We start from the raw sequence: 15,192 nt of genomic DNA, 5'->3' as shown, positions 1-15,192 counted from the left end.
GGAGACTTTTTTAAAAAGGGGGGAGACTCTTTTCTTTGGGATAGGCCCAGGAGCAGATTCTGCACCTCCCCTGCCCTCGCACGTGGATGAGCTGAAGCCAGGGTTGGAGCTTCCTCAAAAGCAGTTGTGGATTCTGCCCGTGCTTGTCAGTACAAGGGTGTGTCATTACATCATCTGAAAGGGGTGCTCTAAGGATCAACTCAAAATAATCAGTCTCCAAACTTAACTGAAAGCAAACTCCAATCAAATGCTTGCTCTCCCACATAAGTATCTCAGGAACCTGTAACTTCAAGAAAACTTTTGGAACAGGTCAAGGTAAGTCCATTCTAAAGCAGCCCATGTGCAATCCTGGGAACTTGCTTAGTTAAAGTCAAACGCCCGGGCTGGTGAGCAGAGCATGGGTTTCTGGACAGTTCCTCTTCCCTGACGTCCTCACCTTCCAGCCTCCAAGAACTGTGAAGCTGTTGCCGGATATGGCCACACCAGCAAGCAGAGAAAAAAAGAAAAACACAGGAAAAACCTTTTAGGTGAAAGCAATGTGACTCAGGCTCGCTGGAGGAAGGGACATGGCTCTTCACCAACCAATGTCCCAGAAGGGTCACAGAAACAAGGACTAAACTCACGGCCAGCACCCTCCCACATTAGGACGAAATCACACCCAATATTCTCCACTTCATCACGAAGCCGCACAATCTGTTTCGGAGACTTCCACATATCATCAGTCACCCCTCAGTATCCGTGCGGATTGGCTCCAGGACTCCTTCCGATACCAAACTCCTGAGATACTCAGGTCCTGCATCAGCCCTGAGAACCCACGAATCCAGAAAGTCAGCCGTCTGTATAAACAGCCTGCGCTCCACACCCAGCAAAGAGTGTCGGACGTAGAACCCACGGATGCAGAGAGCAGACAATTTGCTGAAAAACGTCTACATAAAGGTGACCCTCAAACCACAAACCATGTTGCTTGAAGGTCCGCTGTAAACTGTGTATAAAGAGCTACTGAGCTGGAACTCACACACTGGAGAAATCCATCACTGTTGGGCTTTAAGCAAAAGCTGCGGAGATTTCCACCTGCAGCTCACCATGGAGAGATGCCACCACGAGTCTACACTGCAGGGCGCTACTCCCATCACAGGGGGCTGCCAGAGAAACGCACTTGTAACCCACCCTTTCCACAAACTCTGTCAGCAAGTGACTTAATCTAGTAATTTTCAACTGTGTTCCACAAAGGTGCAGCAGGCATTTTGGAGAGGCCAACACATCTCCAGACAGCAGCCCCAGAGCCAGGGCAGCTTCATCTGGACTGCACACAACCGCACGGAGCCGTCAGCAGCACGGACTCCTGCTGCAAATGCTCCCGAATTCCGCTACCTATCGCAACCTCGAGGCAGGAACCTGATTCCAAACCAGGGCACACACACACAGAGCTTTAGACTAATGCCTTTGCCAGCTGCTCCTTCCTGGATCTATGGCAGCCATGCCCACTGCAAGGGCAGGAACACCTCCAGAAATGCTGACATCACACTACCACACTCCCCAGAATGCTCACAAAAGCCCTGTACACAAACTCATAGGAGTACACAGAAATGGGGAAGGAGGCACCTTGAATTCCAGGTAACACCGTCTGTAGCTTTCTCTAAGGCAGGGATTCACCTGCCATCCATGGACCGGTGGCAGAGAGATGAGCCTCCTGGAATTAGAGGAACACCTGGTGCCACAAAGATGCTCCATCTGAGGAGAAATGATATCACATCAGTTTCTCAAAGGGCCTTGTGACTAATCAGTGCTGTGAGGTGCCCCAAGATCTCAAACAGCACCTCCCCATAAACACTACTGACTGCTGGGAACCTGTCATTAACTAATTACTTGGCTGGCTGATTATTCACCAGGCTGACTGAACACGGACTGTCAGTACTAACTGGTCACATAACCAGTGTACCCAGCTGTCTAGGTCAAAGTGGCCCTTCCGTACAATCAGAGAACACATGTAACATCAGAAGGCTCTTCCATCCTGGGGTTTTCTGTGCAGGTAATACACCCGCACTGAGGTCTGCCTCCACTGTCCTCGGAGGTATGACCAGAGCTTAGAGAGGAAGCTGTGCGGGCATTCCCTGGGAAGCACGGCCCTGAACCGCCCAGCCCCACCCACCAGCATGGAGGAGACAGAAGTGGGAGCCTGTGCTGAGCGTCAAGGTCCCAGGCTGTGTCTCCAAAAGAAGCGGAGCCAGGACGTTCTGGGGCTGTGATGGCAGATGTCCTGTGCCCGTACTCACTCCTGCAGAAGCAGGCGCGTAGCAGATCCTCAACAAAAACAGCGTCAGTGCTAGCCACAGGAAGGAGGGCCAGGGACTGCGGATGAAGGTGAGATGGCATCCCCAGGAGTGGCACCATTCCCAGAGGGAGCTCACGCCTGGCCCACTGCAGGCTGGAGTGCCCACCTCTTCCTGGAGTTTCTGTTCTCACAGTCAAAATCACCGCAACCAGGCGTACACATGTGCCCATGTGCCGCCTCTCCCAGAATACAAAGGTAGACTCAAACAGGGTTGGACACTTCCATGTTACAGAAGCACACCCCCGTATGGGGTCAGAGCACAGGTACCCACAGCTGTGGAGTCTGCCACACGACCACGTACTACCCTGTCACCTTGAAGCAGCGACAGTGCCCACAGTGGTCAACTACGGGCCACTGCCTTCGCTGCAAGGCCTGGTTTCCTCCCGTCCCTCAGCCACGAAGCACAACTGCACCAGGTTTTACAACTGCGTTTCACAAAGTTTACAAAAACTTAAAGATGTGCACACACCCAACAGTTTATATTTCAATAACAGGTCTGGAGCCTGCCCGATGACTGTGCTCACAGCCACCCAGGAGTTTACCTAACTCACAAAGGTGGAGCTACAGGAGGGGGCGGGGACGATCGCCGCAGAAGGAAAGAAACAAACACCAGCGCTTTTCCAAACAGCAACTTCGGGTTGCTATGCGGGACCCTCCCCTTTTATCTCAAAATGCTCCCCATTGGTAAAACCACAGGTGGTCACTACCCGGTTTAGGGGAGAGGCGTAGTGCCTGCGTCCCGCTTTATCGCCCCTTCCCCTGGGGCGCCCCTGCCCACCAAAGAGCCGGGTAACGAACCACGGCCCGCCCGCCCTCGGCCCCGCTCGGCCCGGCGCACTTACCCTGGGGCGACCATCTGGCCGGGCTGCGCGCACAGCTCCCGCACCACGCCCGCGCGCTCCGACCTCAGCCTGCGCTCCGCCCGCGCCGGGCGCACGCAGCCCCCGGAGACCGCACGGGACTGGGGGGAGCCGGCGGGCTGCGCGGAGGCGGCGGCCTCGAACACGGCCAGCACCGAGCCGATGCGCACGGCCGCGCCCGCCGCCACCCTCCACTCCAGCAGGCGCAGCGGCGCGGGCCCCGGACAGCGCACCTCGGCCACAGCCGCCGTCGGGGCACCCTCGGCGGGAACACGGCCCGCGGACGGCGCCTCCATCGTGAACAGAGGGCGGACGGGCGGTCGCTACGGGGCCTGCGCGGCGCTCAGACCGCGGCGCCCACCGCGGCGGCCCGACCCAGGCGGCAACACAGCAGTTCCTCTCGGCACCGGCTTCCACCCGCCGCTCGGCCCGCGCCGACTTCCTGGAGAGCGCGTGACGTCACGGCGAGGGCGCCGCGTGCGTGCGGGCGTACGTGCGCGTGTAAACACTGGCGCCGCGCGGGGTCGGAGACGGCTCTGTCCTGGGACTAAGCCTGGGCGCGGGCTGCGGTTAACTGCTTTCCTGCGCCCTACCCATCCTCGGAGCGCCAGAGCCGTGGAGCAGCGACATGCAACGCAGACCACTGTCCCAGTTCCAGTGAGGATCCCGCCGAGCTCGGAACTACGTATCCCGGCGTGCACCGCGGGTAGGGCATGGCGGGACTACGAGTCCCAGCGTTCAACGCGGGCGTGCGGTCCACTACCCCGTCTCGCGTCGAGACCCGGCCTCCTGAGACTACGAGTTCCGGCATGCACCGCGAGCCGCTCTCCTCTACTCCCGTCGCGCACTGCGAGTCCCAACGTCGCGAGACTACGGGTCCCAGCATGTCGTGCGCGCCACGGTCCCAGAGACCTGAGGCGGTCGGTGTCTGGGTGTCCCTGCCGCGTGTCCCGCCCGTACCCAACGCCGCGGGAGCTAATGCGCTGCGGTCTTCTCTTCCTCCGACCTCCCCTTCGACGCGGAAGCGCAGGGGCAGGGGCGCCGCTTTCGGCCCGCGCAGGCGGTGGACTCGCGTGGGACAAGGCGCCCGGAAGCGTCTGGTGGGTTCGGAAAATCCGAGCGACCGTAGCGGGAGAGCGGGCACCGGCGGGTGGTCGCAGCGGCCCCTGGCGAACCCTGATGAGAATCAGCGGCAAGAAAAGGCACTTTCCACGTTTGTCGGGAATTTCCGTGAAATAACGAGCCGGCGGGCGGCCTGGCCTGGAGTCCCAGGCTGTGGGAGGCTGAGGCCGGCGGATCACCCTAGCCCGTGGCTGGAGACCAGCCTGTGCGACAGAGCGAGACCCGTCCCTGAAACAGATTCTTGAACACGTGGCCGGGAGCGGCGGCTGAGGTCCCGGGTCCTGGGGGCCGCGCCAGGCCGCTCTGGGCTGTGGTTTTTCGGGCCTAATGCGTGCCAGTGCTCCTTTTTTTTTTTACCGGGAATCTTTGTCTTGACGTTTATAAATGTTAATGTGCAATTGAGGTACCCTGTGTTTGCCTTTTCCTCCCACTTTTATAAGGTGGCTTTTCTCATGTTAGTAAACATTTTGGAAACTGTCGGACTTTTTTGGGCCACGCTCGAGGACTGCAGCCTGGGAGCACAGATTCAAGGCGCCCTGAATGTATCCTCCGATTAGCAGTTCGGAGTGGATTTTAAAGGCAAAAAAGGGGGCCGGGGAGTGCACTAATGGGAACTTGTTTGTGAGGACTTATCTCTGGCTTACAGAAATAACGTTGATTAGTGACTGACTCTACGTTGCTCAGCTGTAGCGCGTGGGTGCAGTGTCCAGTGTGGCGTTATTAGGTTGATCTGTGGCTGCTCGTGGCGATGTTGCCGCCAGTAGCAGGAGAGGAACATGTAGGTCAAGGCGGAGTCGGGCGTGATCGTCGCCTCATTTGAATGTCTGTCTCGGCCGCATGATTAAAAGGACTCGCGTTTCTCAGATAAAAATTCTCTCTGCTCAGAGCCATTTAAGTCAGGTAATCGCAGTGACACAGAATGGGCACGGTGTCTTTTAGCTCCGGCCATTACTTGCTGTTAGGAGTGCGTTTTTTGCAGCTGCGGGTTTTTGCCTGTCTCTGCTGCTTTCTGCAGCCCCTGCCCCCGTGACTACAAGGGAAAACGCGCTCAGGAGCGAGCATTTATGGGAATTTTTTTAAAGTGGAGATTGTGGGAAAATGTCACCAGCAGTGACAGTTTTTCAGTTTCTCATAATTCGATAAAAACAGAGCAGCCAGGTAACAAAAGTAAAGGTGTGGGCAATATTTAGAAGGCCAGAGGGTGGTGAAGAATTTCCAAGAAGCCGTAATTCACACTGTAAGGACACACTGCTCTCATGTGGCCTGAAGCCACCTCCTTGCACACTTTTAGTTTAGCCTAGAGGTTTCCCCATACGTAGTGAACCGTAATCTAACTGCATGTGTGAATGGACTGTAACCTAGTCTTGTACCAGTCAGCCGTTCAACTCTGAAATAAGCCAGATGCGAGCTGTAGCCACCCTGCTGTTTCCAGGCCTCCCTTCTGCTTCCTGCGTGTCTCCCCTCCTGTCCGTAAGTCTTCGCCCAGGCAGTGGCACTGGAGTCGCTCAGCCTGTTCTGGTGTGAGGGGCTCCTGGATTCCCAAATCATTGTTTGCTCAATTAAACTCTGTTAAATTTAATTTTCCTAAAGTTTTAACACTACCAACAGCGCAAGCCCTGGGTGATGTCAGGGTCTGTGAGAGAAAGTAGGGGGGCCCTGGGCTCCACATTCATTGTGTGAACAGGTTTGTCTCAAAGGATGTTGACATGTATCAGCATTCCTTATCTGAACCTGTTCCTACCAGCAGTATGTGAACTTTGCTTTGGGAAAATAATTCCGCAAAATGGAAGAACCATGTGTTACTTAGCGATTTTGAAGTACAGCCCTTGGTGGAACTGGCAGGCTGACCTAGATGGATGCACACATCCCTAGATGATGATAACTTTAACCTGGGTAGATGCCGCGCGAGCTTCAAATTAGGGATGATGTACAGCAAGTGAAACTTACCACGTCTTTAATTGGTATACCACCATTTGTTACAATCAGCTATCTTAAAAAACAGAAAAAAAAGAAAAGAAATTTAGCTACTTACAAGTATCATGGGAGAAAACATTAGCATCAACAGGTGGAAACAAATTTATCGGGAAGAAACATAACTATTCTGCAGAAAGTGAGACCACAGTCAGGAAAAATAGCATAAGCCACAACCTCTTATTCAAAAATCTTAGAAACAGATGCGTCTTAGAATTCTGGATTTTTCTGATTTAGTAAAGTGGTATGTATATGTTCTGCTTGGGGCCTGGGGCAACACCTCATCAAACTGGTATTTCTGCAGCAAAATATAAGCAGGATGAAAAAGACCACGAGGAGTCTCATGCCAGTTCAGGGCAGGCTTTCCTGCCAAGCGAAGTATGCAAAACTTTCCATGTTTAGAACTGCGGATTTGGGCCAGGCACAGTGGCTCATGCCTGTAATCCAAGCACTTTGAGAGGCTGAGGCAGGTGGATCCCTTGAGCCCGGAAGTTCAAGACCAACCTGGGCAACATAGTGAGACCTCATCTCTACAAAAAGATTAGCTGAGTGTGGTGCTGTACACCTGCCTGGAGTCTCAGCTACTCAGGAGGCTGAGGTGGGAAGATCCATTGAGCCTAGGAGGTCAAGCCTGCAGAGAGCTGTTGTGCCACTGTCCTTTTAAAAGACAGTGAGACCCTACTGGGTATGGGGGCCACAGGTAAGAGATATGGGATTGTAGTGTGGTCGCCTTTATGTAGTGGCCCAGGGGAAAGGAGGAATCCCACTGGCTGGAATTCTAGTTTTATCCATGTCTCAGGTGGTTTTGGTAAAACCCGGAAGGATTCTGTTGTCGCTTTTCCTTGCTGGTGTATGTTTCCTCCAAACTCAGTTGTGTCATTCGAGGAGCAGACAAAGGTCGGTGCTAGTGAGGCCAGAACAGAGAGGAGGTTAAAGGGAAGGACAGTAGTCATAGGAGCAAAATATGACGTTGGGGAGTCTGAGATCTCCCGGCCTGAGTGTCTGTGTGAACATGCTCTGCACATACATGACTGTGCTTGGGGCCTTTAACTATTTCATAGACCCCCAAGAAGAGCTGTGAAGATGCTTATATGTCACCTTATGTGAAAATTAACTCAGTGGATTAAAGACTAAAGAAATAAAGCTATACAGTTTCTAGAAGAAAATGGGAGAAAGCGTTATGACAGTGGATTTAGCAGTGATTTCTGGTATATGACACTCGACACATGGGCAACAAAAGTAAAACTAAGGCGACATCAGTCTTCTGTGCAGAGTGTGGGGCGAGGGAAATGCCTGCAAATTGTGTATCTGACAAGGGTTCATATCTGGAATATTTAGACAACTCCTACCACTCAACATCAGTGAAACAACCTCATTTAAAAGTGAGCGAGGGCAAGGGACTTCAGCAGACATTTCTCTAAAGAGGATGTACAGTCAGCACTCTCTAGCCGTGGGTTTTGCATCCCTGGATTCAACCAGTCATGGATTGAAAATATTTTTATTTAAAAAAATGCACCCATACCGAACTTGTATAGACTTCCTTCTCATTGTCTGCTGAACAATACGGTTTAACAGTGATTTACATAGCATTTACATTGCATTAGGTATTATAAGTAACGTATTGGGGATTTAAAGGATGAGGGAGGATGTGCATAGGTTACATGCAAACACTCCCAGAGTCCTCAGATTTTGGTCCATGGAAAGTTCTGGAACAAGTCCCCCACAGATACCAAGGGACAGTTGTACTTACAAATGACCAATAGACACGTGAAAAGATGCTCAAAATCACTGATCATTAGAGAAAAGCAAATGAAAGTCACAGTGAGATAGTCACGCCATAGTCATTAGCATGGCTGTAATGAAAACCGTGGAGGTTTTCCTCAGAGTTACGTATGATTCAGCAATCCCACTTGTGGGTGTTTATCCAAAGGAATTGAAAGCAGGGTCTAAAGAGCCACTTGCACACCCACATTCACAGATGCGCTGTTCACAGTAGCTGAGAGGCAGAAACAACACAGTGTCCCATCAGCAGACGAATGGACAAGCAAGGTGGTGTACCCATGAGATGCGTTACTGCTGAGCCTTAGGAATGAGATTCTGACCCAGGCTGCACGTGGGTGAACCTTGAAGATACCATGCTAAGTGAAAGAAGCCAGCTGCAAAAGGGCGAATCCTGTCCTATTCCACTTCTGTAAGATTACCTAAAGTCAAATTTATAGAAACAGAAAACAGAATGGTAGTTACCAGGGCTGGGGGACGAGGTGGGGAAGTTGTTTGATGGGCACAGAGTTTTAGTTTTGCAAGACAAAAAGTTCTGGGATGTGTTGCAGATCAGTATGAAGAAACAATGCTACTGTACACCTAAAAACAGTTAATATGGTAAATTTTATGTATTTTTAACTAGTTAAAATTTATTATTTTTATTTTTTGAGATAGACTCTTGCTCTGTTGCCCAGGCTGGAGTGCAGTGGTGTGGGGTCGGCTCACTGCAACCAGCATCTCTTGGGTTCAAGCGATTCTCCTGCCTCAGCCTCCCGAGTAGCTGGGACTACAGGCGCCCACCATCACACCCACCTAATTTTTGCATTTTCAGTAGAGATGGGATTTCACCATGTTGGCTGGTCTCAAATTCCTAGGCTCAAGCAATCCGCCCACCTTGGCCTCCCAAAGTGCTGGGATAACAGGCGTGAGCCATTGCGCATGGCCTGGAGTTAAAATCTGAAAAGAAAAGTGTGAGAGCCCTTTACTGGAATTAGATGATTATTTTTCAGACTCATTTTTAGAGATCACTGTGCAGAGTTCTGCTTAATTTTTGGCATAATAGAATAAATATTACTATTTCTGAATTAAATAATCTGAACATGTACTCATTTCATCATTTGAACCAGAATTGCTTGAACCAGAAAAGCATGTACATTAAAAAAGCAAATTCCTCTTTGTTGGTCAAAGAGAGCAAGAAAGGAAAAAAAAAGCAAATTCCGGGTCCATTTAGATGCTCTTTAAAAACTATTGCCTGATTCCTGTTTCTATAAGTCAATAATTTCTAGACTAAAAAAAAAAAGAAATGAAATGTCAACCAGTTTTTATTCTCCTTGATGGCTTTCCTTTTTTCCTTTTTTTCACTTTGCTTTGTGAGTTCTTCCTAACTTCCCATTCAGGCCAAAATCATGAATGGCTTTCAATTTTGGTTTCCCCGTGAGTCTTCGCACTGAAACCCCATTTATTTTGCTAAGCATCTCTGCAGAGGGTAAGGAGCGTGCTTATCATGGGGGCAGATGACACTTTGCCAGTCGCTGAACCAAGTGCATTGCAGAGCCTGGTCTCGTTTCATCTGTGCCACGACTTACTAAGGTAGCTACGATTCCAGCTTACAGATAGGAAGGCGAGCCCTGCGGAGTTTTAGGTGCTCAGCCAGGAGAGGGCCGGACTGACATCTCGAAGCAGGTGCCTGACTGCAGACCCTGCTCCCTTAACGTCCACTAAAGATCTTTGTGATCTCAGCTGATTAAGGGGCCATCCTCCAGGGCCACCAGAATGAAATGGGGCAGCTTTTCCAATAAATACGGTTTGTTTGAATAACATAGGAGTTATTAATGATGGCTGTAATACAGAATATATTTGGTTTTTGTTTGATGTTTTGTTTTTGCCCTTCTTGCAAGAGGACTGGCAGGAAGGGAGCTGAGGTCACTAGACCAGTTGGACTTCAGACGCAGGTGACAATGGCAGGCTGGGTTCACCCTGCCTGAGTGTGCAGCACAGAGGAGGCAAGGCTCTGGGGAGGTGAGGTGTTGGCCAGGCTGGTCTCGAACTCCTGACCTCAGGTGATCCGCCCGCCTCAGCCTCCCAAAGTGCTGGGATTACGGGCGTGAGCCACCACACCTGGCCAAAATCTATTTTAAAAACCTTAGAAATAACCATGTTCAGCAATGTTGGAGGATATCTATATACCAGCAATGAAAAAGCTAAAATAAACAAACAATTCCATTTATAATAGCACCAAAGGCAGGTGGGCACAGCTGCCTGCTTCCTGTGTTTCACAGAGGCCCATCTTGTCCCTGGTCCTGAAGCCATTTGAAGGAAAATGTCAGAGGAGCCAGATCAGAGCAGGAAGGAGTGGTGGCCCCTCCTTTCATCCCTTCATCCCCACTAGCTGTCATAGAAGGCAACAGTTCTGCCCCTCGGGGAGCTGCCTCACACACGCCCGGATTCAGGCTCCAAGCTCCAGCTGTCTGGTGAACTTGTCTCAACATTCTAGTAACAGAAGGAAGTTTCTTTAGCTTGATAAACAGCCTCTACAAAAAACCTAGGGCTTACATCACACTTAATGGTTGAAGCTAGAACCCGTCCTCTAAAGTCAGGAATAGAACAAGGATGGTGCTCCTGCCACTTAGAGTTTCTTGTGTATAGAAGGCTCTAGCCAGGGCAGTTAGCAAAAAAAAAAAAAAACCAGCATCCAATTCAAAAGAAAGGTGTAAAACAGTTTCTAAACGTTGTTGAAGATGACTTAATCTTCTATGTAAAAAGAGTCTATGGCAGGGCACGATAGCTCACACCTAAATCCCAGTGCTTTGGGAGGCCAAGATGGGAGGATTGCTTGAGCCTAGGGGTTCAAGACCAGCCTGGGCAACACAGTGAGACCCTGTCTCTACCAAACAAAAAACCATGGAATCCTTTTTTTGTTGTTTTTTGGGTTTGTTTGTTTTTGAGAAGGAGTTTCGCTCTTATCGTCCAGGCTGGAATACAGTGGCCTAATCTCAGTTCACTGCAACCTCCGCCTCCTGGGTTCAAGCGATTCTTCTGCCTCAGCCTCCCGAGTAGCTGGGATTACAGGTGCTCACCAGCTAATTTTTGTATTTCTGGTAGAAATGTGGTTTCACCATGTTGGCCAGGCTGATCTTGAACTCCTGACCTCAGGTGATCCGCCCCCTTCAGTCTCCCAAAGTGCTGGTATTACAGGCGTGAACCACCGCACCTGGCCAGAATCCATTTCAAAAACCTTAGAAATAACCATGTTCAGCAGTGTTGCAGGGTGTCAATTGTATTTCTATATACCAGCAATGAAAAAGCCAAAATAAGCTAACAAGTCCATTTATAATAGCACCCAAAAAGAATAAAATACTTAGGAATAAACTTAACAAAAACAGTACAAGATATAAACACTGAAAGATACAAAATATTGTTGAAAGAAAAGATCTAAATAGATTGAAAGATATCTCATGTTTATGAGTCAGAAGACTTAATATTGTTAAGGAAATATTTTCCAAATTGTTCTATAGATTCAGTACAATCCTTTTTAAAATCCCAGCTGGCTTGTATACAGAAATTGACAAGCTGATCCTAAAATTTGTTAAAATGAAAGGGACCCAGAATAGCAGAAACAATCTTGAAAAATTGTTTGGAGTACTCAGAATTCCCTACAAAGCTACAGTAATGAAAACAATGTGGTACTACCATCAAGATAGATGTGTAGATCCATGGAATAGAATTCCAGGCTAAATAGAATTTAGAGTCCAGAAATAAACCCTCATATTTATGGTCACCTGATTTTCAAGGGTATGAAGACACCTTAGTGGGGGAAAGAAAAGTGTTTTCAACAAATTAGTTCTGGGACAATTGGACATCCACATGCAAAGGAATGAATTTGGACTCCTAGCTCATATCCTGAAAAAAAAAATAGCTGAAAATGGATCAGAAGACTCTTACAACTCAAAAGTACAATTATAAATAATCCAATTAAAACTCTTGCCAATTAAAACTGGGGCAAGAGAGCTGAGTAGACATTTCTCAAAAGAAGATAGATGAATGACCAATGAACATGTGACAAGATGTTCAATATCTTTAAAGGTCAGTGTATTAATTTGTTCTCACACTGCTAATAAATGCATACCTGAGACTGTAATTTGTAAAGGAAAGAGGTTTAATTGACTCAGTTCCACGTGGCTGGGGAGGCCTCACAATCCTGGCAGAAGATAAAAAGGGAGCAAAGTTAGATCTGTCATGGCAGCAGGCAAGGGAATGTGTGCAGGGGAACTCCCCTTTATAAAACCATTAGATCTTGTGAGACTTACTATCATGAGAACAGCACAGGGAAGACCCACCCCCATGATTCAGTTACCTCCCACTGGGTCTCAACTTTCCCATGGGAATTTATCCAGGTACCACAGTAAGAATCCACAGGCATTTTCTTATTTAGCCAGTGAATACTAACAGATTTTTAAAGGTTAGATTCTGTTAAGTTACCAGCAGAAGCTACAGACTGTGAAATTTCAATTTCATCCTTATCCTGTCAAGTGAAAAAGACATTAAGAGGAGTTGAGGAGTTAGACTTTCCTTATGATATGGAGCCTTACTCCAGTGTCTAGAGAAAAAGTGTTTACAACATGGAAACATCAACTTTGCCTCCTGGTTTGCAGCTTGGACGTCTGGCGATGGCATCAAGCAGTTTGGTAGTTCGGTGAACTTGATGTGTGGCTCGTACATCAGGCATGAGGCTTGTTCTTTACAATGTATTTAGTTTCATCCTACAGGGCTTTAGGAGAGAAGCAGTTTTTGGTTTTAGTTGGAGAATTAGAGTCAAACATTTGAGGAAATTAGGAGAATTCAGGATCTAGCCCATTCTACAGGTAGATAACAAGAACTCGAAAACAAGGCTCAGAGCTGCAGTCTAATAACAGGTGTGTGGTAGTTTTTCTTTAGAAACAACTTTTTCTCTCTGCATTGATCACATAGGCTATCAGATTTAAAAACCTCTTGAGGCTATCATGCGAAACCAGGGCAGATCTTAGTACTGACAGCCTGAATGTTCCTGGGCCTGCCGGGAGTGACCATTTTTATTTACTGATTCTAAGGCTGGAAAGACTTAAAGCCAGGCTTTCCATGCATACCCTCAAATATGATACTCCTCAGAGCCTGTGTACTATACTCAATGTTTCCAACTGTATCCTGCTGTAAAGAGAATAGGATTTTATTGAACTTACATAATCATACTGTCCTTAAAACTAAGAATACACGTTAGTAGTTTCCAGATTTTGGAAGAATCAAGTAGAATAATCAAATGCCTTCACCTTTGTTCACTAAACTATACCAAATTGTTGTAAACTATAGACAGCTTATGAGGGAGAGTTTTCTTAAATCTGGAAAGTAAAACATGTAGGTAAAGAACTAACAGTGTTTCAAATAAAAATATCATATGTTAATTATTACATTTCATATAATTACTATTTTGTTTTGCTTGATCTCAAGATCAAGCATAACTAGCAGTGTCATGGACCCATCAGTTTCTTCATCAGAGTTCTGGAAATTCCTTCTGAGTTCATGATCTTAAAGTTAACAGAAATCTGTGTCCACGAGTACCTGCAAGTCTTTTTATGAAAGGCAATTTTGGACTATAGTTGATTACAAATACTTTTAGGGAATAATTGAAAATAATAATGGGGGAAGCCAAAAACTGAGACTAGCCATGATTAAAAATCTGATAAAAATTATCAAGGAAATTTAGTTACTTAGATACAACATACAGCATTTTAAAATAATCAGAATCATGACTGATTGCTTCATATCAAGACCATGAAACTTTTATAAATTTCATATAATCTTTAGAGTGCATAGCCATACAAGTATAACTTCAGAAAAATGTAGTGTGACAACCAAAATTATGACTGATAGCATATTAGATTTCTATGAGTTGATATAATTTTTGAAACATATCAACAACATACCCATAAATGTATCTGAAAGAAGGTCTAGTATCACTTATCATTTGACAGTGCTTCCCTACAATTTACCAAATAAGCCTGATTATTTAATGTCTCAACAAATGAGAGATACATGTTTTGAGTCTCTCCAGGAGCACAACTAGAAAATCCAAAAGTTTGTTTTAGGGTCAAAAATACTTAATTTGGTATTCTGATTTGGGAAACCTGCCAAAGATGTCAAAAAGTTTAAACCACTTGAGGAGAACAGAATCACAGGACCAGGCATGGTGGCTCATGCCTGTAATTCCAGCACTTTGGGAGGCTAAAGCAGGCAGATCCCTGGAGGTCAGGAGTTCGAGACCAGCCTGGTCAACATGGCAAAACCCTGTCTCTACTAAAAGTACAGAAATTAGCCAGGTGTGATGGCGGGTACCTGTAATTCCATCTACTAGGGAGGCTCAGGCAGGAGAATTGCTTGAATCAGGGAAGCAGAAGTTGCAGTGAGCTGAGATTGCACCATTGCACTGCAGCCTGGATGGCAGAGTGAGACTCCATATCAAAAAAAAAAAAAAAAATCACAAGTCATGTAGAATATTAATCATTCATTTCAACAGAGTAATAGTTAAAACACTACAAAAGCAAATACAGAAAGTTATGTGAATATAAAAGCCTAAACCCATTTAAAACTCAGTTTTCCTAAGTAATCGAAAACCTAATAAAAAACAAATCTAGCTTGATAAAATGTAAAAATGTTTTGTGTTTAGGCCAGTTACAAAAAGTAAAGGAAAACCTCCTGCTGTGTGATTGCTTCTCCTTAGATAACCCAGAAGTCAAACCTGAAGAAAAGGGTAGTTGAATTTAATTAGACATAGGAAGAGTGTGTCCAGGGTTCTGAGTGTACACTTTATTATAGAGGACTGTAAACAAGGAGTGCCTGGAGCAGGAACTTACATGACTCTTAGTAACAGCATGGAATTGTCTTGGTTACACAGAATAGTCCAGACACATCAGGAAAAGCCACTCAGGCCAGTAATCCCAGCAGTCTGGGAGGCCAAGGCAGGAGGATCGCTTGAGCCCAGGAGTTTGAGACTAGTCTGGGCAATGTAGCAAGACCCCATCTCTGCAAAAAATGAAAAAAAGAAACAGATTTCAGGATTAAACATCATAAATCTCTTGCAGTTTTCCCAAGGGCAAATCAATACTTAAAGAAAAC

At 47.2% G+C, this 15,192-nt stretch overlaps 1 protein-coding gene across 9 annotated transcripts in view; it reads right to left on the bottom strand.

The window, feature by feature from the left end:
* Positions 1-3,635, bottom strand: part of CTDP1 (CTD phosphatase subunit 1) — a 71,022-nt gene extending 67,387 nt beyond the window's left edge. For 7 of the 9 annotated variants that reach the window (XR_004733119.3, XR_004733120.3, XR_004733122.3 and 4 more), the window contains exon 1: positions 3,175-3,635. Coding sequence is in view for 2 of the 9 variants with exons in the window: in XM_035271410.3 (XP_035127301.2) it covers positions 3,175-3,488 (314 nt within the window). In the remaining 7 variants the exon portion in view is untranslated. The remainder of the gene's footprint in view (positions 1-3,174) is intronic. The other 2 variants (XR_004733123.3, XM_078348300.1) reach the window with 1 other exon arrangement.
* Between the last annotated feature and the right edge of the window lie 11,557 nt (positions 3,636-15,192).

This window comes from Callithrix jacchus, chromosome 13 (genome assembly GCF_049354715.1).
Source record: "Callithrix jacchus isolate 240 chromosome 13, calJac240_pri, whole genome shotgun sequence".
Lineage (NCBI taxonomy): Eukaryota > Metazoa > Chordata > Mammalia > Primates > Cebidae > Callithrix > Callithrix jacchus.
This window is presented reverse-complemented; position numbering and strand designations above follow the sequence as displayed.